The sequence below is a fragment of the Trachurus japonicus genome, chromosome 4 (assembly GCF_045865225.1).
Source record: "Trachurus japonicus isolate A0001 chromosome 4, Traja_1.0".
NCBI lineage: Eukaryota > Metazoa > Chordata > Actinopteri > Carangiformes > Carangidae > Trachurus > Trachurus japonicus.
Genome location: NC_140910.1, coordinates 22,460,753 through 22,486,402, shown reverse-complemented (window position 1 = coordinate 22,486,402; position 25,650 = coordinate 22,460,753). Strand labels below are relative to the sequence as shown.

Here is a 25,650-nt window from a genome sequence, read left to right as displayed (position 1 = left end):
TAAATTAGACCTTACACATCACAGTTGTTCATCACGTTGACAGCAAAAAAAAAAGTGACATTTATTGGCAGCGATGCTCATGGTAATCGTACTATATACCCCCATGTCGAAGGGCTGTTTCGCTGTATGGCGAAATCTCTCTCATCCGCCTTTCTTAGAATACACTTCTTTTTTCTATATATATTTTAGGATTGTCTTTCTATGGTGGAAAAACAGCGTGCAGTCTGGCGTGTGAACAGTCACACTCTGAAATTCAGATGAACCTTTTGTTTGCGACAGAGCCATTGTTTCCCAGCTATACACACCGGATTGTTTTATCCAGTGGTCACAGATTGGCTCACAAGTGGCAGTCACTGGAGTTGTCAAGTAAACCATTTAGGTTTTTCTGTCTAGCTGCGCTCCCTCTGTAATTATTTCCTACACAGTTTGACTTTGTATCCAGCAATCTGTCTTCGGGGTTGGCTCCAGAGGATTAATGCTATAGGAGTATCATCGCTGATTGGCTGGTCTGTCACTTCAGGACTTAGTGGGCTCTGAGTGTGCAGCTGTCTGAGCCTGATGTACTTCGCTCCCGCCTCGCCGCTTTAGCAAAGCCTGGCTGCCTCTCTGTCGAGGGGGCTCACCAGCCAGCACCCGTGGGCCCCTTCCACACCCTGTGGTTACATAACTGTCAGAAGTGAAGGGTGAGTTAAGAGCTCAGTGTTTTCTCCAGAATGGTATAATAAGGAGATGGAGCTGCTTGTGAGATTCTGCATTTACATGTTTTACATTTGAAGCGTTTTAATACCACTTAAAATCTGAGAGAGTGAGAACGAGAGAGCAGGTAGGTGGTTGATTATGTTGCTCAAGGACATTTTGACAGGATTCGGTGCTGTTGATGGACAGACTGACTCATACCTCTAAAGCTTAATGTTGACATATTGACCTTGCACTGTGAAGCAGACATAAGTGTTCCTGAATTTAATCAATTTTGCTCCTGTCTCATGTTTAAAAATGACTCTAGCCTCAATTCGTGCAGGAAAAAAAACCCAGTGAATTTAAACTGTCCTCAGTGTCAAATGTCTGACTCATTGCGTCACTGAAATCCATACTCATCTCCTCACAACACAAGTTCAGATTTTCTCAAGGAATTTAAACATTGGGACCTCCACTGTGGTGCTGCCCACGTCATTCTGCACAGATGCCGGAAGCAGTGATTACATTCATCTGAATACTTCTTTGAATTAGATTATTATTTGTTCAGTTTGTCAAATAAAGAAACCACACACTGTGCATGGTTTGTTCTCAAAATCAAGAGCGCACAACCTATGGTGTGCACATTGTTTCACAATAGCATTCTTTCAGCACTAATGCCTAAAAAGAGGTCAGTAACGTTGGTATGTTTTGATGCTATTGAGTGCAGATATCCCCATCCCTATTTAAGAAGAACTATGCAAGATTTGCACCTTAATTAAGCAGCATTGGAATAATTGGGATGGTTACATGACTTGTTGAAAACCAACTGTGCAAGATCAGCGCCGCCGACCCGGTGTCCCAGATCTTGTCTCACAAGAAACATGGACTGCTTTACAGCGCTACGACACAAACACGCCCAGTAATCCGTTACCTCTTGTTAACGTTACCCACCTTGGTAGACAATCGCTCCACGGATTGCTTATTCTCGCTGGCTTCGTTAAAAACAAATTCACATGGCCGGGGGGAGAGGGAGAAGGGTTAGCTGTGAGTTTTTACAACAGTGAAAATATGCACTCTGAAACTGTAGGGGGGAATCTGTAGAGAAAAATAAACGACCAAAAAAGTGAAAAACGACCGACTGCATAGTTCCCCATTAAAGGACGGCGTTAATGAGGACTGGTTTCCCTTGTAATGATATAGGCCCAGTCTAGGAACAGCCTGGTATTCATTCAGTGGAAAATCTCAAGTAGTCTACCTGACTTGCAGTGAAGCAGCATGACTAAGCTTCACCAAGGTCACTGGTCATCGGTGTCAGCCAGCCTCAAATGAGTGACCAGTGGTTTTATCTTTCCTCCCTATGGAGACAGGAGGAAGCTAACAGAGCCTAATAGCCAGCAAGGCAAACATTAAGTGGACAGGGGGCTTAAACTGTTTGCTGCAGGAGCGCACTTGACATGGAACAACTCCGGTGTCAACTCAGCTGTACCGGCCCCTGAATGAATTGTTTTTATCATAAAATGACAGGTGTTCGCTTATATTGCCTTCAAACTTAATATAAATTAGGGCACAGTTCCCAAGGCAGAGATTAACATTTAAAATATCCCCCATTAAGCATCTGCCCTTTTACTGCTTTGCTCTGCCAGTATTGCAGCAGAAGCCGTTTAGTTTTCAGCCACCAGAGTCTTCATGCTCAGATGTTGTGGCTGGAACTGAAAATGGCTGGAACTCAAAATGTTTCCGTGTAATTTAGTGTCTTATAGTTTATTAATCTTATCATTATTGTGTATATTTGTGTTTGGCTACTTAGTTAACACTCCTGCTCATCTCTTTACACAGTATATCTCTATATGTCTCTGTGCTGCGAGAGCTGCAACTCATCATTGATCACAATTCAGTCTTATTAATTTTTCTTTTCAGTTATCAGTAATTATTTGCTCCACTAACCGGATGAAATAAGCAGTTTAAAAAGCTTTAGCCATCAATTATTACTATGTTTTCCATGTACAGTACTATAATCATGAACAAATTTCAGCAATTAATTTCCCATCAATTAAGTAATTATTGTATTGTTTTAACACAGCTTCTGTTAGTGTGAGTGTCTGGGAAACACATCACTCTAATGCCTGAAATGAGAGAAAATTTGATTTCAAAGCCATGAATATTAACTTGGGAAAAGGTGTAGTGATCAATTAACAACTCAAAACGAGATGTAAACATACTTTTTATAAAAGTTATTCATTATGTTTTGTATTTATTTATGTATTGCTTTTATGTATGCATGTTGAGTCCAGCAGCGCCGGCTTTACATAGTGTTGCTCCTCCTGTATGACAGTTCTTCTGCAGAGAAGAAAAATCCCTCAACTCTCTAAATGAAATGCTGTTGAATGTAGAGGGATGTGGAGGTGGAGTGCAGGTTCGGACACATTGGACACATCAGCAGTTTTTATTTTTAGCTGCGTGTGTTAAGTAGGTTACCTGTTGGTGAGGTCTGAGTAATGGACTGTCTGCCCAACAAGCCCCCAGGCTACAATTAGAGGAAGCCTCTCATTCCCCTCTGTGTACATATCTCTCTGCCCCCTCTTTATCTCTCTCTTTTTTTGACTTCTGTCTCAATCCGTCTCCCTCTCTGTTATCTGTCTTGATCTCTCTCCCTCCTTCTCTCCCCCATGCTCTTTGCCTCTCCCACTCTTTCTTTCCGTACTTCCATCTCCCTTCCTGTCTTGTTTTCTGCCTTCAGTCAGTCAGTTTAAAAGCCACCAGGGGATAAATCTGATGGGTACGCACAATACTGAGGAACACACACACAGACACACACACACATATATATATACACACAAACACAGACACATGCACAGTACATTGAATTCAGACTGATTGTGGACGGTATTGATGTAATCCCCCCCGCTTGTGCTAATGCTTTTTAATCACTCCATATTTATTATGTCATCTGTATTGATGTATAGCATTCCTATTCATCTGTGTATAGATGAAAGGTGAGTGTGTGTGTGTGTGTGTGTGTGTGTGTGTGTGTGTGTGTGTGTGTGTGTGTGTGTGTGTGTGTGTGTGTGTGTGTGTGTGTGTGTGTGTGTGTGTGTGTGTGTGTGTGTGTGTGTGTGTGTGTGTGTGTGTGTGTGTGTGTGTGTGTGTGTGTGTGTATGTGTGTGTGGGCCAGCATTTGTAGAAGTGCATTATTCTATGGTTTCAGCTGACAGATAATTACATTTGTGTCTGAGAAGAAGTTATTATGTGTTGACGTTTACTCTACTGTACCTGGTTGCACTGACTTCTGTGCTTTCATGCATTCAACAGTGTGTGTATTCAGCGTGTACAGTATGCAGACTGTGGTGCGTGGCCTCATGAATATGTGTACATACATACATAGTTGTATTTTACACAGGCTCTACAGTCTACATACAGTTACTGTGTGTCAACCCTGTGGAGCAGCTTACTGAAATTTGCATACACTGGGTTTGCCAATCAGGAAGCATCCAGCGATCCATCCTGTTACTGGTTGTGTAAATCATCATATCCCAAACTGCCATCCACTTTCTCAGCCACTAAGAGACCAACCTAAAAACTAAGAGGATTTGCCTGGAGTCAAGAATAGCCTAGACTTTTTTTTTCCTCAGATGTGATACTGCCTCTCCTACCCTGGTGTATCTCAGCCACAGATCCCCCCTGTCTTTACCTCCGTCTAAAAATGGAAGCAGCACATCGCTAACAGCCTTTTGGATTCCTCTGCCTGTCTTGGCCATTGATTCACCTGTGGCAGCGCCGGTTATGGATAGATATTTCTACCCAACATTGAGGCTGAAGATCCTACGGATGATGGAGGAAGTGGTGATGATGCTGAGCTTTCTGCTTTTAGCAACATTTAGCTCGTTCTCTCCGGCTTCATAGGTGGATGACGAGCAGTGGTACAGTGTGGGGGGTTCTGCCCAAGTCATGACAGGGAGAGACGACACCCTTGGATTTACCTCAGCAAAGCCAGACAGCCTGAAATACATAATATAACTCATTTATTTAAGCACCAATAAGTCAGTGGGCTGACCTGGTCACTCTGCTGCTTGTCAAGATCCAGACTTTCTGCTGCTTTGTTAAGGTTTGCAGCCAAACCAGTAATTAGGAGAAGGACTGTAGCTCTGCTCATAAAACTAGAATCATACTGTAGGGCACAGAGTTGAGATTTATTCCCTCTGTTTTTGTGTGTTTGTACTAACAGTGTACAGCTGGGAAGTGGAACTAGGGCAATGTGACTGAGAACTGATGCTGCTGATGATGCTGCAGTTTCTCCTGAGCACCTCGGTCTCCCCGCAGAGATCAAAGAGCTGCCAGCTTCAGCATTTACACACACACACACACACACACACACACACACACACACACACACACACACACACACACACGCACACACACATACACACACACACACACACACACACACACACACACTTACTCACAGACATTCATCCCAGTAAGCAGCATATAACTCTTATTCTAGCATGCAGTCAGAAAGGAAATGTATACACTAATCAGCTCAACTTGAGGGACACTAAAGTGACTAAATGCAAGTAAATGCTACAACTTACACTGAGAGCTGAAGTGTTTGCCTGTGCTGAAAGTGATGATGTACCAAATCATATTACCTAATCATACTAAAATGGAGAAATAAAAAATACATGATGCACTTAAGACACTTTGCTCTACAGTGTGTGTACAGCACACTGGTCCTGTTAACCTGCATATTGACACAGATTAGGATTTTACTGTACATTTCTCTCTGTCTCCTTTATGCATTGAAAATTAGAAAAAATGAGGGGAATGTTTACTGTAGGACACGTGGAGGTAGAGGGAGAGAGAGAACGAAATAAAATGTAGGAAACATATAACTGTGAGGAAAAGGAAATGCAGAAAGATGATATAGTAGAAATGAAGTAGAATGAAGAGGGGGAAATAATGGAAGTAGACAAGGGAAGGAGATAAATGAGAAAGATAAAGGAGACGAGAATTCGAGAAGAGAGGGAAATGTGGAGGGAGAAATTGAAGAGAAGGGGTTGAAAAGGATTCAAGAGGAGAAGGAAGAAAGGATGGAGGAAGAGATGAAGTAAGGGAGAGGATGTCCTCTCCTCATTTTTTGTGCTTTTTTTTTTGAGTAATGAGGCTGTTAATTAGTAGAGGCATGCATGGTTTATTAAATCAAAGTGTTTACAACTTCCACTGTCAACCAGATTTTTTGTGGTCCCTGCTGATGTTTCCATGGTAATTAAAGTGTCATAAATGAATTTGTTATTGATGGAACAACTCGGAAAAAAAGTTGTGCATTAATCATTAGTCTATAATTATTTTAAAAGTGGTGTTTTTACTCACTGAATAATTGATTACATTTTTCTTTGTGTGGTCGTCCACACGATGTAACTGTTCAGCTGCTCACACTATTTCCCTGAGCAAAGTAAAAGTGAAGGTGAGAAAATATCCACAGACTGCAAGAAACATTTTCACTGTTTTCCGGATCATTTTCACTGTGTGGGGATGAAAACAAATCAATACGGGGTGGATATTGTGTTTCAAGCTTCAGTCTGATACTGTATTGGTTTAATGTTAATTTGGCTGCAGCTGATAATTACAGTATATTTTGAATAATTCTTTAGGGGCTGATTGTAAATTAAATATCTGTGTTATGAATTATTGTGTAGACAAAACAACTATTTGAACTCTGTGTGCTGCCGTAAATTGTGAGGTGAATATTTTCACAGTTTTCTGACAAGTACATGGGTACTGTTTATTACTGATTATTAGAATAATACGGTAGCTGGTTAAAATCCAGTTGATAAACTGATTGATTCATGGACTAAGCATCTCAGGCCTAAAGTAGGTTAGGTGAATTATAGGTCAAAATCAACAGCATTTGTAAAAATACCTTTCCTAACATAGAAATAAAGGTATCCAGTTATACCCCGCGATCTGTCTTCATCAAATTTACACATGTTGACAAACTTTGAAATGTGCTTTATCAATCTTTTGTGTCACATTTTCGAAATTCGTTCTGCTGTCAGGTTGAGACGACCGTGAACATATGAAGGGGGAAAAAAACACTCCACACTGCCTTCAGTTCCTGAAGAGCTGCATCTGTTTTTTTTTGTGCCACAGAAGGAACACAATGTAAAACTGTTAGTTCCATTTCCAACACATAATACACAGAACCACACACCACCTCCGCACTACAAATCTCATTAAAGCATTACACACAGTTGTGCCAGCAGCGTCTATCAAACCCTTTGGTGTGTGTGTGTGTGTGTGTGTGTGTGTGTGTGTGTGTACATGTGAAGCACTTCAACTATGTATGTATACTTGTACTCGTATAGCATACAAGCACAGTGCAGGATAGTGGCAACACGGAAAATAGGGAATTATATATATTTAGCCAGTTGTTCGGGAAACTAGAATATTGATATGACAGGCATGTGCAGTATAATTGTGTTTGTGATTAGTATGTATTGGTAGCAATTAGATTTTTTTCAACAAGAATCAGGCAAAAACTGTGTGAATTCAGTGCACCGACCTTACTATGAACAGACAATATTCTTAATAAACTTTGCTGTAGCTCTCTTTATAAGATTTATTTCACTCTTCCCAAGTTCAGTTTGTAAACAGAAAGAGAAAATAGATAGATGAACAAAACCACACCAAAAGAAATTATAGAGGCACACAGATTACTCTGCAACATTAAAATTTATTTACATTTGATTATTAAATAAGTACAAGGACAGCTAACCAATGATCATTTTCACTGATTATTTCTTTGATTATTTCATTCATTGCTCAGTTTGTATTATATCTAAATATTGGGAAAATTGTGTTGTGTCCAAAGCCCAAAAATGATCAGTTTACTTTACAATTAATTGCAGTAGTGCCAGAAACCAGAAAATATTGACATTTTAGAAGGTGATTTTAGCAAACTCCCTATTGTAACATGTAACAATTAATTTTCTTGGTGATGGACATGTTATTGCGACTTTTAAACACAATAAGATATGAAGGTGAAAAGCTGTATAGTGTTATATGAAAAGATATACAAAAATATGAACTCCTGAGATTGGGAGGAAAATTCTGTGGACCTCTTTCTGTGCACAAGTAGGAGACCTTCTGCCCTTTCACCATATGAGCATGATAATTCAGCAGCGCCACACTAAACACCCTCCTTCTTTTCTCCACACTGTCAGGACACAAGGAGAGGAAGGGAAGGGAGCAAGAAAGATGAAATTTCTCACTCCCTCTGCTGCTCTCGCACACACGGTCTCTCATTCTGTTTCTGACACACACAAACACACATCAAGGCCATTTGGGCTCAGGGTTGGTTTATCTGCAGCTTACAGTGAGTTGTTGGAGAATGCTGTGCTGCCAGAGTCTTCTCTCCAGTACCGTTAGCACTGTGTGTGTGTGTGTGTGTGTGTGTGTGTGTGTGTGTGTGTGTGTGTGTGTGTGTGTGTGTGTGTGTGTGTGTGTGTGTGTGTGTGTGTGTGTGTGTGTGTGTGTGTGTGTGTGTGTGTGTGTGTGACAGTGTGCAACTCACTGTATTTATGTGAGAATAGAAAGTGAGGAGGAAATAGCAGATTGCCTGTGTTATGTGTGTGTTTGTGATTGAGAAGCACACAGGAAAACAAGTAGCCGTGTGTGTAGTATGCATGTGTGTATGCGTCATTGGCTGTCTATTAGGCATTGCAGACCAGACTAAGTGACAGAGAGTTGTGGAGCACTGTTGCTGTCGCAGGAGGAATGGGACAAACCAAACAGACACAAAGAAAAAATAAACACACACTGACATAGTTTGTGTTGCTTCTTCGTGTCATAGCTGTGGATTCATACAACTTTGTTGGATATACTGTATATACTGTAGTATTTAACCTGCACTTTCCTCACCTACAGTATGAAAAGAACTTCACTCAGCGACGTACTATATCTAATTCTGCCTTGGTTTGGCCACATGTCTATAGTGGGTAACCTGTGTGTGTGTTTGTGTATCACAGGACTCAGCCCAGGAAGGCGTCATCACCCGAGACATCCACCGCACCTTCCCCGCTCACGACTACTTCAAGGACTCTGATGGAGACGGACAGGATTCACTGTACAAGATCTGCAAGGTGAGCCTGAGATATGACATTCAGGTGGTGGTGGAGGTGCATCCATCTAACAACTGGTGTCGGCTTCCTTTTACCTCCAAATACTGTGAGTTTGACCAGAACAGCACCGATTTATAAAATACTGTTAACTTTCGCTGTCCTTGTGGCACCGTCGAACAGAAGGCAAATCTCTGTGCAAACTCTTTCATGCTGCGTCCGGATGTTTTTGGAAAAAACTTTCTGTAGAGAATCAAATGCTGTGAGATAAAAAGCTAATTCTGAAATGTCTAAATTTTGTGCCTATTCCCACGATGCCAGCTATTAGTATTTTCTCCTTCTCTTTGTGGTCTGGCAAGCTGTAGTAGGAATTTGCTTGGCATTTCAAGTTGGCTCGACAATATATGATTGACAGTGCCCGCCTTTAACTGAGACATCATCATGAACCCTTCCTACACGCACACCGGACGTATGCACCGTTCACTGGACAGTCATTGATCTTGTTTTCCAATTTTTTTAAAGCGGAAAAATACATGGTGGCTGCGACGTAGCTGGCAGATTTCTCTCAGATTACCCACCAAAAGTTGTTTTTGAATATCAAATCTGAGGCAAGAAATTAAATATACCATTTGGTTGAATGCTCCGTGCTTTTATGGTAAAACTCTGAAGGCTTAGTTTGAATAGTTTAGATTTGGACGCTTTTAGCAGCAGAAGTAAATTCATCATTTTAACGACTCCCAGTAATTTAATGATTTGTCCTGTGTCCTGCTGACAGGCTCATCCTGAGGGGATGTCCTTGAGGCTAAAAATTTATTAGCGGATATGAGCGTGTGAGATTGCGCCTGAGTTTGCATGAGCACTGAAAGACAGATGTATCTGAGAGAGCATGGCTAAGGGCACAACAACAACATAGTCACACAGTTGAAATTAAACATATTTATGTACCATGCATTTTAAGTCTACAGTACATGTATAAGTTCAGTACAGATCTGTGTCCAATTATAAATCCTGACATTTCATTTGAATAGCAAAGCTCTTTGGGTGAGTATAAGTTTTAATGTGAACTCTTTATACTACCCTAAAGATTCAACTATATAAAAATGTGTTTTAATAGACAGAGATTTAATGGATTATTGTCTCATATTGTCCCCATGTTGATACATGAGTATAAAAGAAAGTCTGTGTAGAGACCTTCTTTACATTGGAAAATGTTCAATGCAACCAAGGTATATTAAAAACTTTATCTCATCCATACAAACATACACATACAATATTGAACAGCCCTTCTTGCTGACCTTTAGTGGATCAGCCACAAGCCTTGTACCGAAATAAAACAAGCTGCAGTGCCTGTTTTCCATTAAAATGAATGAAGAAAATAAGTGCTGTGAGGAGAGGGTCCCAGTGGACTCACATCCTGAGGTAATTATCTGTGAAGACACACGGTACATTTTATTCAGACAAAAACCAAGGTCAGCACTACTGTAATGTATTAAAGCCAGTCTTAATCTCCGTCACTGTCCTTTTAGCCTGACTGCAGCTGTGAACTCAACCAAGACATTTTTTTATGCACAGATGACTTTGCATTACCCTACACTGTACCCAACAGCTTTATCACTAACCGGAAAAAAGTAGTCGCTTAACAGTTTACGAAGCTTAGGAGAGAGCTACAGTACATATAAACACTACAGAGGCTACATGTACACTACTGTTTTCACACATCGTCAGAATAGATTCCTTTATACTCTTCAACATCTGAACAGCTCAGTGATTATAACACAAAGTTTTTGAGGAGAGACTCATCATTAATGAACACATCAAACAGAAATCTAACCTGTAACATAATCCTCTCATCACAGAGATTAACACAGCATGACATAAGTAAAAATACTTCGGCACCTTCAGTAGTCTTCGTTATAAAAGCCAACCCATGACAATACCAGGTACGGGTTAATAGTTTTTTGATATATAAGGAATGAGGGGCAAGAAGATGACCTGCATTAAACTTATTGATTTATTACACTCAGAAAACTCTGTGGGACCACAAATCAACCTATTTATTCAGAAATATACAAATATTTCAGCGGTCGTAAACATTTTCACACCTTTTCCAGGCCAGAAATCACTCCAAAGTCACCTTCATTTGTCCCAATATAATATACACTCAGTAGTTTACTTCATAGTCAGCTGTAAAATGAGATTTCAGACACTGATAAATCATTGTCATTTTGTATAAGAACTTACAGGTTTAGTGTTAAAACTGCAATCACCATTGTGAGAATTTATGAGATCATCAATTTCACATTTAGAAATCTGACTCAAAAATAAAACAGTGAACAATAAAGATAGTTTACTACATATAATATAGAGAGAAGGATTTCAAACACAACCCCCTAAAATGCTCTGTGTGTTAACATTGTATTTACACCTGTATGTGCCCTACCATGCCACCAGCATAACTGATTGATGAATAACAAAAAGGCATCAGATTACAATTGGTATTGATAGGAAAAGGGCCAACACACCAAAATAGAACTTGAAAAGGTTCTTCAAATACAAAAATACTTCTAAATAAATAAACTCTAATTACTATAATTGAGGCAAATTAGATAGTGGTGAAATTAGAAAGTAAAATGTTGGTCAGTCGACCACATTTCAGTAATTGACGTGAGCAGTAATTAGATGCTTGTGTTCAGTAATTATGTAATGAACAGAAACCTGTGTGCACAAGGTGGAATCAGATGAAAGGAGGAGGCATACGGTAAATAACAAATGTAAATGGGGCATATCACGGACGTGTTTGGTGTATTCGTTGAAATCAAAGGTAGCTGCAGAATGATGAAGTACAACTTTTGCTCCTTTGTGTTTTCCTGGCGCTGCAGATGTAGACTATGGCCGGTCAGCGCTCTGGGAGAACCTGTCAGGGAGGGTTAGCATCCAGTCTGGACCCAACTAGGTCAGTGGCGAGCCAGCCTTCATTTGTATGCAAATCCATGTAGATTTGCTGCTGATAAGGTTGGTTGGATCTTGAGGCATGAGTGGGTTACAGGCACAGAGGATCCAGGACAAGTTTTTATTTATTTATTTTTTATTCATCTTCATATCCTACTCAGTAATAAGCCTGGAGTCTTCTGTTTTCTAACCTTTATTCTCCGGGGAAGGTCACTTCAACTCTGCTTCATTCTCTTAATGTTCCACTCACTCACACTTTTCAGCTAACCTGCACAACCTCAGACGTCCACTGGTGGTCACTCAGAAGGCCCGCTGCAGCAGTCTGGGTTGAACTGCCTCACTTCAAGGACACGCTGACAGTGGGGTTTTTTTAGGAGGCGAGCAGAACATTATTATCCCAGCTAGTGTAGTGTGGGGATTTAAAACCTGTGACTTTCAGATAGGTTGATAAAGAGGATATCTTCTATATTTCCATGGAAACCGAATTTAAACAAAGCAGGGGGAAAAAATAGCAAACATGATAACGCATGAACACGCCTCATCAACCAAGCTAATGTTGCGTATCCCAGTGATCACTGAGTATTTCCATCCACACATTATTCAGGAGACTGGTTCACATCCTGGTGACCAACATCCTAAACACACTTCCATATATTTGTAAACAAAACACCAGCAGGGTTTGTTTCCCCTGCTGAATCCCTTCCTAAACTCACCTTTGACGTTTTAATCCAAGAAACTTTATTTACACTGTACAATGAACCAATAATTTAAGACAAAAATATGATGCAATAATGGAAACAGAACTTCAGCTACAAAATCTTCAGTTAAAACTTTAGTATATAAAAAAAATAAAACCCCTTCATTCAGTATTTCATAAAAATAATATAAATAGAGTTTCCATAACTGCTGGGACAGTTACAGTATGGACAGCTCGTCTCCATATCTTTTACTAAATCTGTGAAACACTTGACTAGAGTGTTAAGATATTCATTGTTTTGTTCAAGGACACTTTCACAGCACAGATGCACACAGATTGTCACTTATGCTATAGAGAGAGTCAAAGTCATATCTTGCTTGTGTTTCACTTGATTCTTTAGCTCAGTCCGATCTCTCATTTAGCCTTTTTTTCATCTGTCTGTTTGAAAGAAAAAGAAACATTTGTACCTGAGGTTCATTTTCTAGATTTTTAGATAGAGTGGCATCCGCCTCTGCATTGTAACTTGGTTCCTTTCGTGTCTAAGCCACATGACGCCTCGACTGTCGACTCTCCACTGGTCTGTCTGTCAAGCTGTGACATTTAATGATGTTTGCTATAGACTGTGGAAAAACAGAAAACCTGAATAAACAGCAATGTTAGATCGATGAACAAAAAATTTCAAATGGTTTCAAAGTTTATTGCATGAGGATCTCAAGTTTGTGTTCCTGTAAAGCAGAAACCAGATCAGATGTTCACAAAAACACTTTTTTGAAAGATTTTATTTTATTTTTTATACAGTTTCAAATCTTTTCTACAATTTCATAAGCAAAAATGTATCATGTTGATCTATTTTTACAGGTTACAAAGGCAAGTTTACCAATACAAATTATGGAATTACCTTTGACCATCACCTTACCAGTTTAAAGTCTTTTCGACCCACGTTTCAGATTATGCAGACGGTGCCCTAAAGTGTATATTTATAAGAATAAAATCCCCATCCTCATTGGTAATGAGAAACGAGGCATATAGATTGAAATGATCCATCTCGATGAGCCCACTATCCGCTCAGGCTAACAAATTTAGATTTCACCCACCAGGACCTCCCCCATCCATCTGTCAGCATGTACTTCTCACAACCGAGTTGGGGACGTGTGAATGCCACACTCCATCAAGCATGTCAGCTTGTAGATTACACTCCAGACAGCTCCACAAGACTTCTCCATTACCTCCACATCAAACCCCAAATTAGCTGCACAGATCAGCGGTGGAGCTCTGGACGTCCGCACTCATTTTTCAAACACGGAAAAGGGGGAAAGAATCTTTTAACCCAGTGTAAGCAGGTTTGACTGCTGTTACAGTTCATGCGTCCATCAAAGACATAGCTTCCTGCGAACATGTCTGTGAGGAAGGTACTGAGCTCTTACCGGTCATTACTCAGTGATTTCAAGTAGTTTTAGATAAGAGCTGGGAAAAAAACGTGATAGTTAAAAATGTCGGAAGAAAACTGTGTTTGGTTTAATGCTGCTGTCACACTGAACAACTGCTGAGTATATGACGACAGGTCACCTTCTCTGTGTTCTCTGGGCCTCTGTGCTCAGCTCTGGTGCTGCTGACCTTGCACGCATTTTGAGGTCAAGTGAGGGGGGTTATCTCAGAATTAGGGGTTTAACGATTCTGAAACCAAGACTGAAACTGCATTACATCTTTCTTGATCTTGTGTCGTGATTCTGCAAAATGGAAAAGCAACCTGTGAGAAACATTTTGATTAGTCCCCCTCCTACTGAGGTATGTACAGAATTATACTTTCAAGGTTCAGTTCAATTAAAGGTCTGAAGTAAACCAAACTGTTATAGCTATACTGAGACCTGCGCTAAAGCTGTGATGACATCCTCACCTTGTCGCTTGTCCCACATTTAAAAAAAAAAAAGTCAAATGGTTTTAGACATTTTTGCCTCTCCATGGATGCATGTTTACACTGTGAAAAGGCCTGTCTGTTTGGTCATTAGCATGATTGGTGGTGTGTGTCAACTACCGACTGTTTTGAGACAGTGCTTCTCCTGAACGGTCATTTGAAGGTTGCTCTCCTAATTCCACACTTTAATGACTGAACCATCCAGGTTTCTTTTATTGGGCAGGACCCGCTCGCCTATTACCTCTGCAGTGGTGAGATGATTAAACTAAGATTTGTGTTGCTGCATGACTGAAATTCTTTATTGTGAAATGTGCTGCCCCCTGTTTGTGAGGAAAATGACTTTGACAAGGGAAGATTTACAGATTTCTCACATGACAGTGATAATCCGTCATTGTGTGAACAACAATATACCTGTTCTTGGGCAGTGTGTTTCTTAAAGTGGACTTACAACTTTGGTTTTTATGTGACTAGACCCAGATACTACATTTAAGAGTGTGATGAGGGAGGGAGAGAGAGTGAGAGAGAGGCCGACGCTGACACAGAGAAAGGACGCAGCGAGACGGTCTCTAGAGAAATTCCTCTGAAAAAATGAAAAGCCCTGGTGCTGGAGAGAACCTGTCTGTCTCTTGGGAAATATCTTCTGTATGTTCTGTACATTCTCTGACAACATTTACATTAAAGTGATAAAACTAGTGCCAGTTGAAAGATCAACAAGCCATTAAACTTTTAGGATCAAATGACTTGATTCTGGCTCTAAAATTTGTTTTAAAATAATCTCATTCCTAGTATTACCCTACCATGTGGCTACAAGAAACACATTTTTCAGGACTATGAATATTTTCTTTTCTCATACATTTTTTTTTACATGCAGTACTGTACACAGTGATGGTATAGTTTTTTACAATCCTAGTATTAACCGGATACAACATCTGTGTGAGACTGGTTCACAATTCAGCTGTAAAATTAAATTCTCCACAATGTTCACTTTGAAATATGTTACCATTTTGCTGGGTCGTCATGTTTTTAAGAACGTATTGGTTCAATAATCTTCACTTGAAAATGACCATATTAAAGCAGAAGTAAGCAATGTTTTTGTGTTAATATAAGTCTTAAATAGTTAGATCTTCTGACAGCAATCACTTACATAGAGTGTTTGGACCGAAACACGGGTCTCTCAGTCCCTCTGCTCTGCTCTGAGCCGAGGAGAAAACTTTTCTCGTATCCTACAAGTTTTATCCAATGAGGAGAGAGAACGGCATGAAGGGCTGTGTGTGCAGCCAAGGGATGCGCCTGAATGTGGTGACGTAGGGACGAGGACCAATAGATCCATGACGAGGGCGGGGGCTGCTAACTCCATCGGCTGACAAGACGTTATGGTGCGTTCAAGGCAACCCGTAACTCGTGTTTTTCCGACCTGTGAAGTGGTACCACTTCGATCTGGTACGAGTTCACGGGTCAGAAGTTACGAGTGGCCGTTATAGTGACTTTCACAGGTAAAACAGGTCGGAAAAACACGAGTGGGTTGCCTGGAACGCTACAAAGTTGTAAGTCGTGACTTGAAGCTGTAATTTACGGTTTCAAAAGCCTGCCTGGAACGCAGCATTAGCCAAAACGACCGGATCGCTTACTTCTGCTTTAAAGTAAAAGTGAAAATATGGATGAAATTGGAGTTGCAACACTTCAGAGTTGACTTCACACATTTGAACAATGTTGAATTGATGTCAGTGACTCCTGACGTCTGGTTGACAATAATAACTAAAATGCATTTTTCCACTCTGTCCTCTTTCCTTTTCTCTCTCAGGCGTACTCCGTCTATGATGAAGAGATCGGTTATTGTCAGGGTCAGTCATTCCTCGCTGCTGTTCTCCTGCTGCACGTGAGTAAACTTGTCATCTCTGCCTTTTCATGGTCAACTCAATGCACCAGATGGATGTATAGGCACACACAATACATACTGTACACACATTCAAACACTAATTGAGCAAAAAAACCCATAACAATATACAATATAATTAAATTAGATACACAAACACACTTTTACTATTCTGCACACATACTTAGACACATACCGTCTCAACAAAAACAATTCAAATAGAAAAATAAATCTTATACTCTTCTAAAATAGTCGCTGAAGAACCTCCCGCTGGTGCTTCCCCTTGCTCCACGCTTTTAAAATAAAAGCTTGATGGGGCTGTTGGAATATTAAGTTGACGCTAAAAGGACTCTGTCAGACAAGAGCAAATTTTCAAGGCTTGAACTTAAATAAAGAAATGATGTCGCCATTGTGCAGCTGCACCTACACCTCACTGCTTCTACAGTACAGACGCCAAGGCTGTTCACTTGTACAAGGTGTAATACAACAGAACCAAGGCAATATAACAGATTCAGTGGAGGCTGGGAGGGACAGGGAGATAGAAAGAGAGTCTCCGGATGAAAAGAAAGTTGCTGACCGCTCAAATGAAAACAGTTCATAGCAGAATGATTCAGGTGAATAGAAGGAGCGAGAGAGTGTGAAAGAAGGTAAAGCTGAAAGCACGAGACACAGTCGTGGCAGAAGATGAGGAGTGAGAAAAAGGTGGAAAAGACATTCATTCATTCTCTCACACATTTGTTTTCAAGGTCACTGGCTTTCACACAGCTCTAGATCCCCCTTCCCCTTCCCTCTCCATCCTTTGTTCAGTTTTTTTTTTGTTTGTTGTGCATGTATTTCAGCTTGTGTGCCTGAAATCTTTCTTCAAGGAAGGTGTTAAAAGACAGATGGAGGAGAGACAGAGGAGTTGACATGTGGAGGCGGGAGTCCCAAGTGGAGGAGAGAGGGCGGTGGAAGTTTTGGTTGATGTCCAAACGACAAGGGCAGCAAAGGTTAAAGAGGAGGAGGATGGAGGGAGAGTGGGGAGGAACAGAGAGGTCAGGAGGAGATGGAGCGAGGAGAGGCGGTAGGAGAGTCTTGGAGAGAAGCGGTGGATGAATTTGGTGACGCATAATGAGGTACATAGGAGGGGAGGGTGTAAAGTTGAGGAGGAGATATAAACGGGAGAGCAGCAGTAAAAGAAAGGGAGGTTATACAGAAGAAGGGGGCAGACTAGGTTTAGAGGAGGAAGAGGAAGAAGGGAGAGGTTATAGAGGAGATGTCAGGAATATTAATAGGGGTTCAGGTTTACCTGCAGGAGCCCATTCAGCCCCAAACACATACTGTCACTCTGATTAAATATCACCTCACCCCACCGTCTGCAAGTGTGTGTGTGTATGTGTGTGTGCAAGGAGAAATAAATGGGTTTATACCCTCACAGATGCACACAAACTCAGTGTTAAGCTTTCTTTCATGCCTCTTATCTTCATTCATCCCATACACTGAATCACACAGAAACAGTAAAGTGCTCGCTCGCACATTTAAAGCATGTTTCTGTGCACACACATTCTTGCACATACAAACGATCGGCTGCTAAAGCTGCTCAGGCCTTCGCTTTCTTCTCCTGTCCTTCCCATTTAGAGCCAGACAAATAATGTCAGAAAATAAAATGTTATTTGTTTTCCATCTGGCTTAAGGAGGAGATGGGAGGGGCTTATCAAAATCTTTGTAAATAAAATTTGACTCTGGCCTGGTAGCATCAAAGTGCCCGACTGTAACTCACGTGCAGATAAAGAGTGAATCTGTTTCTCGTCTTGGAGCCTTCGTGTCCAACAAAACAACAAAGTATCCTAGTTCCCTTTGTGATGCTATACATTTTTGGACAGTCAGCTGTGGGAGTTGAATTTGATGTAGCTATTAGTTTAATGGTGCCTGTGTGTTTCTTTCAGATGCCTGAGGAACAGGCCTTCTGTGTGTTGGTGAAAATCATGTATGAATACGGCCTCAGAGCGCTCTACAAGAACAACTTTGAAGATCTTCACTGCAAGTTCTACCAGCTGGAGAGGCTGATGCAGGTAATAGATGCATTGTTGTTGAAATGTACTGAAATGTGTTCATATAATGTAGTACTTCAGTGGAAGTGGAAATGTTTTTGCCCTATTCATTACTTCTTAAAATGGGTCCTTTGTGTAAAAAAAACACTCACACAAGTTTAGCATTGTTCTGCAATTTTTTCAGACTTGTGATGGACTGAAATCAGAATCAATGCAGCCATAAGCCTGAAATACACAGCATTTAAAACTGGCCTGGAAAAAAATTGGTCTGGATTGTCCCATCAGTTTTTTTTAAACACCAACATCAGACGTCCTCCTTCTTTAGTGGGTCATGTGACAGAATTGATTGGATGTTTCTTGACAAAAAAGGTCAACGATCTGTCTCTCCAGGATCCTAGGTACTGTATTTGGTTCTTGCCAAACCACAATGGTTCAACTTCAGTGTCTGAAGCACTTCTGGTAACTACATAAGTATAACAACCAACTGTTTGTCAACAACAGTAGTTTCTGAGGAGGTTTCTGTAGATTATCTATTATTATTAAGAGAAGGCCAAAGAGACTGATTGGTTAAAGTTAGTCTGTGATGGTCAGTTATCGATGGGTCATCCAATCACCTCCTATGTATTTTTTGAAAGCAACACCTTCGCTCTGGTTGTGTGTTACAAACCATCTGGCACATCAGGTCACGATATAGCTCCTTCCACTTTTAAACTCTAAGGTACAAGTCGTTCCCCGTTTATTGATCGATCTCTGTTTCTGTTCTCTGTTCGTTCATCACACACTTTTCCTGACACCTCTGGCTGTGGTTGAAGAAATGATTACTCTCAGCACTTGTGGCAGAAATTGAAATGATTGAGCCTTGGGGTCCTTCACAATTACAGCTCCAAATGAAAAATGTTGATCAGTCATTTTGACCACATCGTGAGTTTAAATGCCATGAAATTTACTTCACATATCTTTGTGGTAGAGTCTGGTCTTAATGAACATCAATTTACTCAAGATTGGATTTTTCCAACATTTTTACTTCCCTGAGACTGAAGGTCCTCTGGGCTGTTTCATTTAATTACTAATTGAGCACAGAGTTTGTACAACAAACCTACACTCTGTGCCACTAATAAGAAAAGACTAGCAGACAACACAAATAGCCTCCTTAACTGTATTTACATTTTCCATAAAGGCGAAGAAAGTTTTTTGAGCTTGTTACCAGTGATTGCATCATGTATGGGTTTCAACATATTTGTTGTTGCCTTCTTTGCTTTGTGTCTCTGGTCAAAAAATATAACAGAGTATGATACTGTGAGACTAGCAGGTCCGTCTGTTCAGGCTGATGTCTGCTGGTGTGTAAGTTTAATTTGGCCCCGAAACCCTTCCTACCCCACGAGCAATCATCTCATCATCAGGATCAACTCTGTTAGCATTGACCTAACAAGCTCAATGTAAGGAGGTTAGGATTGACTGATATCAGCATATAGGTGGGAGCTCATTATCTGATCCGGTGAGGTGTCATGTGGCATGGTAAGTGTTTGTGGATCACTGACTGGCTAATTGGATCCTCTATTCATGGTCTATGTACAGTACTAAAACACACACACATACATTTCTATCTGAGACCTACAGCTGTCTTATTCCCCCATGTCAAAAAGAGACCTGATAAAATAAAACAACATAAAATGGTGAGGAAAAAAACAAGAACAAATAAATGTTGAATCAATATAATTAGGTATGAAAATACATACGGTACAACATTAACAATTATGAATTGTGTTGCTTTTACATCTTGTGCATTATGAAACAGCTAAGCTCAGCAGTTATACCACATTTTGTATAATAAAGAATTTATTAATTAGATTATTTGATTTGATGAATAATGTGTCTGACATGGGACCGAACTGTGTTATGTGTTGTTTGAAACTTCCCTTTGTTCTTGGGTTGCTCTTGAAAGAGATTTTGATCTCAGAGAGATGGCATGATTTAATAAAGAATGAGTCAAAATGAAATAATGTAAAATTGAAAAGACAAGTGGAGCCATATTTTTGTATTTTTGTAAGTGCTGTTTTATGTCATAAATTTCTCCTCCTCCTCCTCCTTTTCCTCCTCCCTCCTCCTCCTCCTCCCATTCCTCTATTTGCTCGTACAGGAACAGCTTCCAGACTTGTGGTCCCACTTCCAGGAGCTGAACCTGGAGGCGCACATGTATGCCTCCCAGTGGTTTCTTACCCTCTTCACTGCCAAGTTCCCCCTGTGCATGGTGTTCCACATCACTGACCTGCTGCTCTGCGAGGTACAATTTGACTCACAGTTTTACATTATTCTGGGAGCATCGGAAGAGTTGTTGTGGTCCACACATTGTGACAGAGACAAGTAAGGGAAAGAGTGATAAGGAGGTAGTAAAGAGGGTCACGGAAAACAGGTGGCAACCACAAAGGCAGGAGGAAGGAGGCATGAAAGAGAAGGTCAGAGAGACATCAGTTGGGTGACCCTTACCGCTATTGGCCGGAAATAGAGGGCATTTCAGACAGAGCTGTACCACCATCAGCACTGAACCATCTCCATTATGCCCCTCAGTCTACCCAACCTGATCAATAGGGATGCTCTGAGAGGCCTTTTTAGGGGTGATACAATCGCCAATAACATTAGGATCTCTTGACCTGATCACAATCGCGTTTTGATTCTTGTTCTGACATGACAACATGTCTACAAAAAGCTCCTCTTAAGTAGTTCTTCCAAAAGCCATTACTGTAGGTTACCTCATGTCCATTGCTCTTTTTTTTTTTTTTAACATCGGCAGATTCTTAATAATAATAATAATAATATTAATAATAATGAAATGACAATGTTCCTTAATAATGTGATTATCGTCATGCCATTTTATCTCATAACAAATTGTGACATTTTGCAACAGCAATTTTCCTTCAACTTTTTTCCCCACTGAGAAGACAGATCACAGGGGAGCTCGAACAGTCAAATGGTGCCTTGCAGATGCAAAAACCGCATGAGAAGCTGTGTGATGTGAAGCAGCTGCTTGCTTTAAACTGCATTCTGACTCCCTGGGATTCATGGGAAAGATATAAAACAATGAACAACAACAACAAAACAAAAAAACAACAACTGCACCACACCCAAAAGTTCAAATTAATTTCTCTTGGTAAATTGTAGCATGCTAGCGAAGTTTAATGCCACTGATCAGCTCCCACTCAACACCAGCTGTGTGGTGCTAAGAAATATTAGCACCACCAGAAATATTGATATAATTAAATAATTTAAAATATTGCACATATTTATTTTTAATAGTACTGCAAATTAATTTCCGATTGGCATAAAAGCATGATTTATTATACTTTTCTAATTTTGGTATCATATTCTATTGTATACTTGAATTTATATGACAATTTATTTAATATATATGACATATTTGATAAAAATAATTATTGTAGTGGGTGTTTGGAGAGCACACCTCTCCATAGGTCTCACTTAGGTAACAATGGTGAAACCTTTGAGACTTGATCTAACCTCCCAGGGTGTTTTTTGTCTCCGGCCTCCTGTGGTAGTCACTACTAGACTGACCATATCTTTATTTGTTACCACGGGCGAGGACAGTGTCTGACAAAAGTTTTTTCTTCAATGACTATATCATCTAATCTGTGGCTCTATGCTCTGGTGAGTTGGATCAGGTGGGAGGTAAAAGCTGCCAGAAAGATGTGGTGAAGCCAGAAAAGTAATGAGGTTGCACAAGGAGGAATGTGTCTGGCTGAGGCTGAGGCCTCGAACATGCAGCTGTGTCCTTATGGAAAATAAATATTGTGTTTGGAGCACATAAACTCAAAGTAAAGGGGGGCTAGGCTGGGGAGTGACGTGAGCTTTGTGGGTCACCCCGTCCAGAATGACCAGATAAAGACAAGATGCAACTCAGAACCAACAGATCCTGTCAGAAAAGTAAAAGGAAGTGACAAACAGCAGCAGAACTTCATATTGGGAAAAAAAAAACACATCAAAGTCAAGCCATAAAACTTTCGCCACTTTCTCCACCCTTCTTACGCTTTCTGCTTTCCTCCCCCACTTTTTTTCCATCCACCCTCCCTTCCTCCCTCCCCCCTCTCTGTTTGCCCATTGGCCGCAGGCAGAACAATTAAAAGTTTCTCAGGTCTTTCTCACCCAATGAGCCGCATGATGAGAATCTGCTTGTTAAACCAGAATTCTCATCTCCTGCCTCTCCTCCTCTTTTTATTCTCTCTCTATTTTCTTCATCAGCAGCTTAACTTGTTCGCTTCTTATTTGTATTTTTCACTCTCATCACCACTCTCCTTTTTTTTCCCAGCTTTCCTTCATACCTGTTCTGCCCCTTTTTGTTAATCAATCTCATTCACAATCAGCACCGGATGAAGTCTTTGTGAAAGTTCTGATTTTGATTAAAAATGTTGTCCCACAAATATTTATTCCTTAATTTTTTAACATTCAACCTCTCTGTACCACTTCATGTCCTTAAATAGTGTAGTACTAGCTACAGGACTTATTATTATTATTTAGTCGTGTGTTTTGCCACTGATACAAGAGACTAATGATTGGTGGAGACTCAAACCTTGATAGCATGTGAAGGTTTTTGTGGGTCATTTGTGAAACTTTTCATTTAGTCTTGAACCTTCACACATCACCCTGCCTCTTCTCCCATCTGCTTCCCAGCCTATGTCATCATATCTTCCCTCTCTGCATGTTTATCTCATTCCCCCCATGCATCTGTCTCGCTCAGATACACCCGCTCTGAGATTATCTTCCTGTGTCTCATGTGCACCTTTGATCCTGCCTCGGCACTGTAGCACCATCTTGAGGCGTGCAGAGACGGGGATGTGAAGGCAGAGCTCCCTTTCTTTTCTCTTTCTCCGGTTATTTTTAGAGCTGTCCAGTTATTTTTAGCTCTGTGTTGCCATGTGAACTGGTTGTCACGGAGACCAAGGAGACGGGTGTTCCCATGCAGTGCTGACATCAGCTTTACATTTTCTTTCTCTCTGTGTCAAAATCATTGTGTAAACACAAAAACAGGGATGGAAAAACATAGGATGACAGCATGCATGTGCGTGTTGCAATTAATCTATTTATACAATTATATACACAACACAATGTATAGAAATATGATAAATGAAATGAATAAAACATAAGAAAGTTTCAGCTTTTTTTCTTATTGCTATTTTTTGCAGTACCTCTGCCAGGGCTTTGTATTGGTCAGTATGTGCCTTTGTGCTACAGCAACAACAATGACATTTAGTTAAATTGATATAAGTTTTATCTGGGCACCTGTTTTCAGAAATAACTGTCATAAATGCCTTGTGCAATAAGCAGTTTAACCAACAACTTGACTTTTCTGACACCTGTAGATAAATGTTAGTAAGGTAACTGTGATTGGCTGTTATAATTAAAAAAAGGCAACATGTCAGTTGTTTTTTGGTCTATAAGAAAAATATGCAAACAAATTACATTATACGGTATCTTATTCTAAGGACTTGACTCGATGCCATGTCTTTTCCTTTGTCCTTGCAGTTTCGCCAACAACTTTTCTGCTGAATCTTTTACTGACATTTAAAAGTGAAGAATGTCACTTAGAGGTCACATCTCTTACCCAGACCAGGCCGACTTCCTTTTCACTGCAGATTTTTGACCGTCTTGTTTCTTTAAGTTGTTGTTCCAAGAGCGTCTGCAGCAGAGCATCACATCCCTGTGAAGTGTCACACTATATATTCTGGTGTCAGTGTGGGCATAAGAACAGTTTCACTGTGATCAAAAATAGGTACACTGACGTATACTGTATATATTCACTGTTAGCCATGAGCAGTTTAAAACCTGCTGATATACATCTCTGTGTTCACATCTAATTGTGCTCTCTCTTGCAGGGTCTGAACATCATCTTCAACGTGGCCCTGGCCTTGCTCAAGGTGAGTACTTGCCTCAGTCACTCATTTAATTGTAACCTTTTGTTTCGATGAACTCAACTTTGTCAAATGGCCATATTTTTGATAACCATGGGGATTACTTCTGGTTTTAGAACCACTTTGCCTCAATAAAGGCAGTAAAAAAGTATACCTTATTAAATATATTCTTTGTGTGATTTTATATATTTTTTTTTTTTGTGCACTAAAGATCGATTTTTGGAAATGAATTCCTCATTAATTATTTTGTATGTGAATAGTTATTCGTGCTATTGTTCCACAAACTGCAAAGCAAACATTTTAAGCATGCATGACTGTGCAGGAGAGTTAGTGTGGGTAAACAGGTACGCTCAGTGGGTCCCATTCATGAAACGTCAGCAGCACGAATTTGTGTGTAAACACATCAAGGCTCCATCTAATGATGATAATAACCTGAAATATGATATCAACTGGAAAAACTTTCATAACATAAATGTGCAGCTGATATGCAATGCAAAGTGTGCCTGCCTATACAAGTTCATGTGTTGATGCAGCCATGCTCCTCTGCAGCAGACAGCTGAGACTGTGAAGAGCCTCTTCGTTCTGTGGCTGTCAGTTTTTATGTGTTTTTTCCTTCTTTCATATCGAATTATTTTGGTTTTACTTCTTCAATTCAATGGTTTTTTAAACTCAGGGCACGTAATTCACGAGACGTGTTACTTCCCTCCACGCCTTTGATTTACCTGTCCCAGTCTCACCACTACTAACAGAAGAGAATTATATATTTTTTCTGGACTCCACTTCACCCAAAATGACTTCAACCCCAATTTTTCTCTCTCTCCCTCTTTCGTTGTTTGCGTCATGATCGCAGGTGGACAGGATGTACCTACCACCTTTATATGGTGGTCAGGGTCTCCTTATATGGCTATTCATGGACGAAGATCTATGCTAATTGCTGATCACCGGGGGCGTACTGTCAATTTAAGATGGGTTGGCATTCATGATCATACACATGTGCTTATGTTCACATCTGAGATTCCTGCAGCATTCATGAATCCGGAGTCGGGTTTTAGTAGCATGAGCTTCTATATGTGCAAATCTACACACAGATTTACTAACGTTTCATGAATGAGACCCAGTCTGAGGTCTGATGTGATGGGCAGAGGTACACAGTTCGTTTGTTGGCATTCCTCGCCCCCTAGTGATCAAATTAGAAACTTCATCTGGAAGTGAAGAGCCTGTCCTTCAAGACAAATTAGGCAAATGGGTGAGGACTAATTGTGCTAAAACATCACTGATGGATGTGGCTCATGTGTCACAACAGCTGCCAGACTAGATCGCAGTGACTGGATTCTTAGCAGAGTTGCATTTATTTATGGGGCTATACAGTATTTTCATGATACCTTTCCATTGTAATTTTATTATCAATATATGTGGTATTAGAGGTATATGAACTGGATGAATTTAAAAAGTGCTTTCAGTCTGCGTCCTACCTACCCTCAGCTG

The 25,650-nt window shown here is 40.3% G+C and overlaps 1 protein-coding gene across 3 annotated transcripts in view; it reads left to right on the top strand.

Annotated features, from left to right (window-relative positions):
* The window catches only part of rabgap1l (RAB GTPase activating protein 1-like), a 120,600-nt gene that overhangs the window by 68,793 nt on the left and 26,157 nt on the right, over positions 1 to 25,650 (top strand). For all 3 annotated transcript variants that reach the window (XM_085774745.1, XM_085774746.1, XM_085774747.1), the window contains exons 14-18: positions 8,700 to 8,813; positions 16,149 to 16,223; positions 18,146 to 18,271; positions 20,388 to 20,531; positions 24,130 to 24,171. In XM_085774745.1, the coding sequence (XP_085630871.1) occupies positions 8,700 to 8,813; positions 16,149 to 16,223; positions 18,146 to 18,271; positions 20,388 to 20,531; positions 24,130 to 24,171 (501 nt within the window). The remainder of the gene's footprint in view (positions 1 to 8,699; positions 8,814 to 16,148; positions 16,224 to 18,145; positions 18,272 to 20,387; positions 20,532 to 24,129; positions 24,172 to 25,650) is intronic.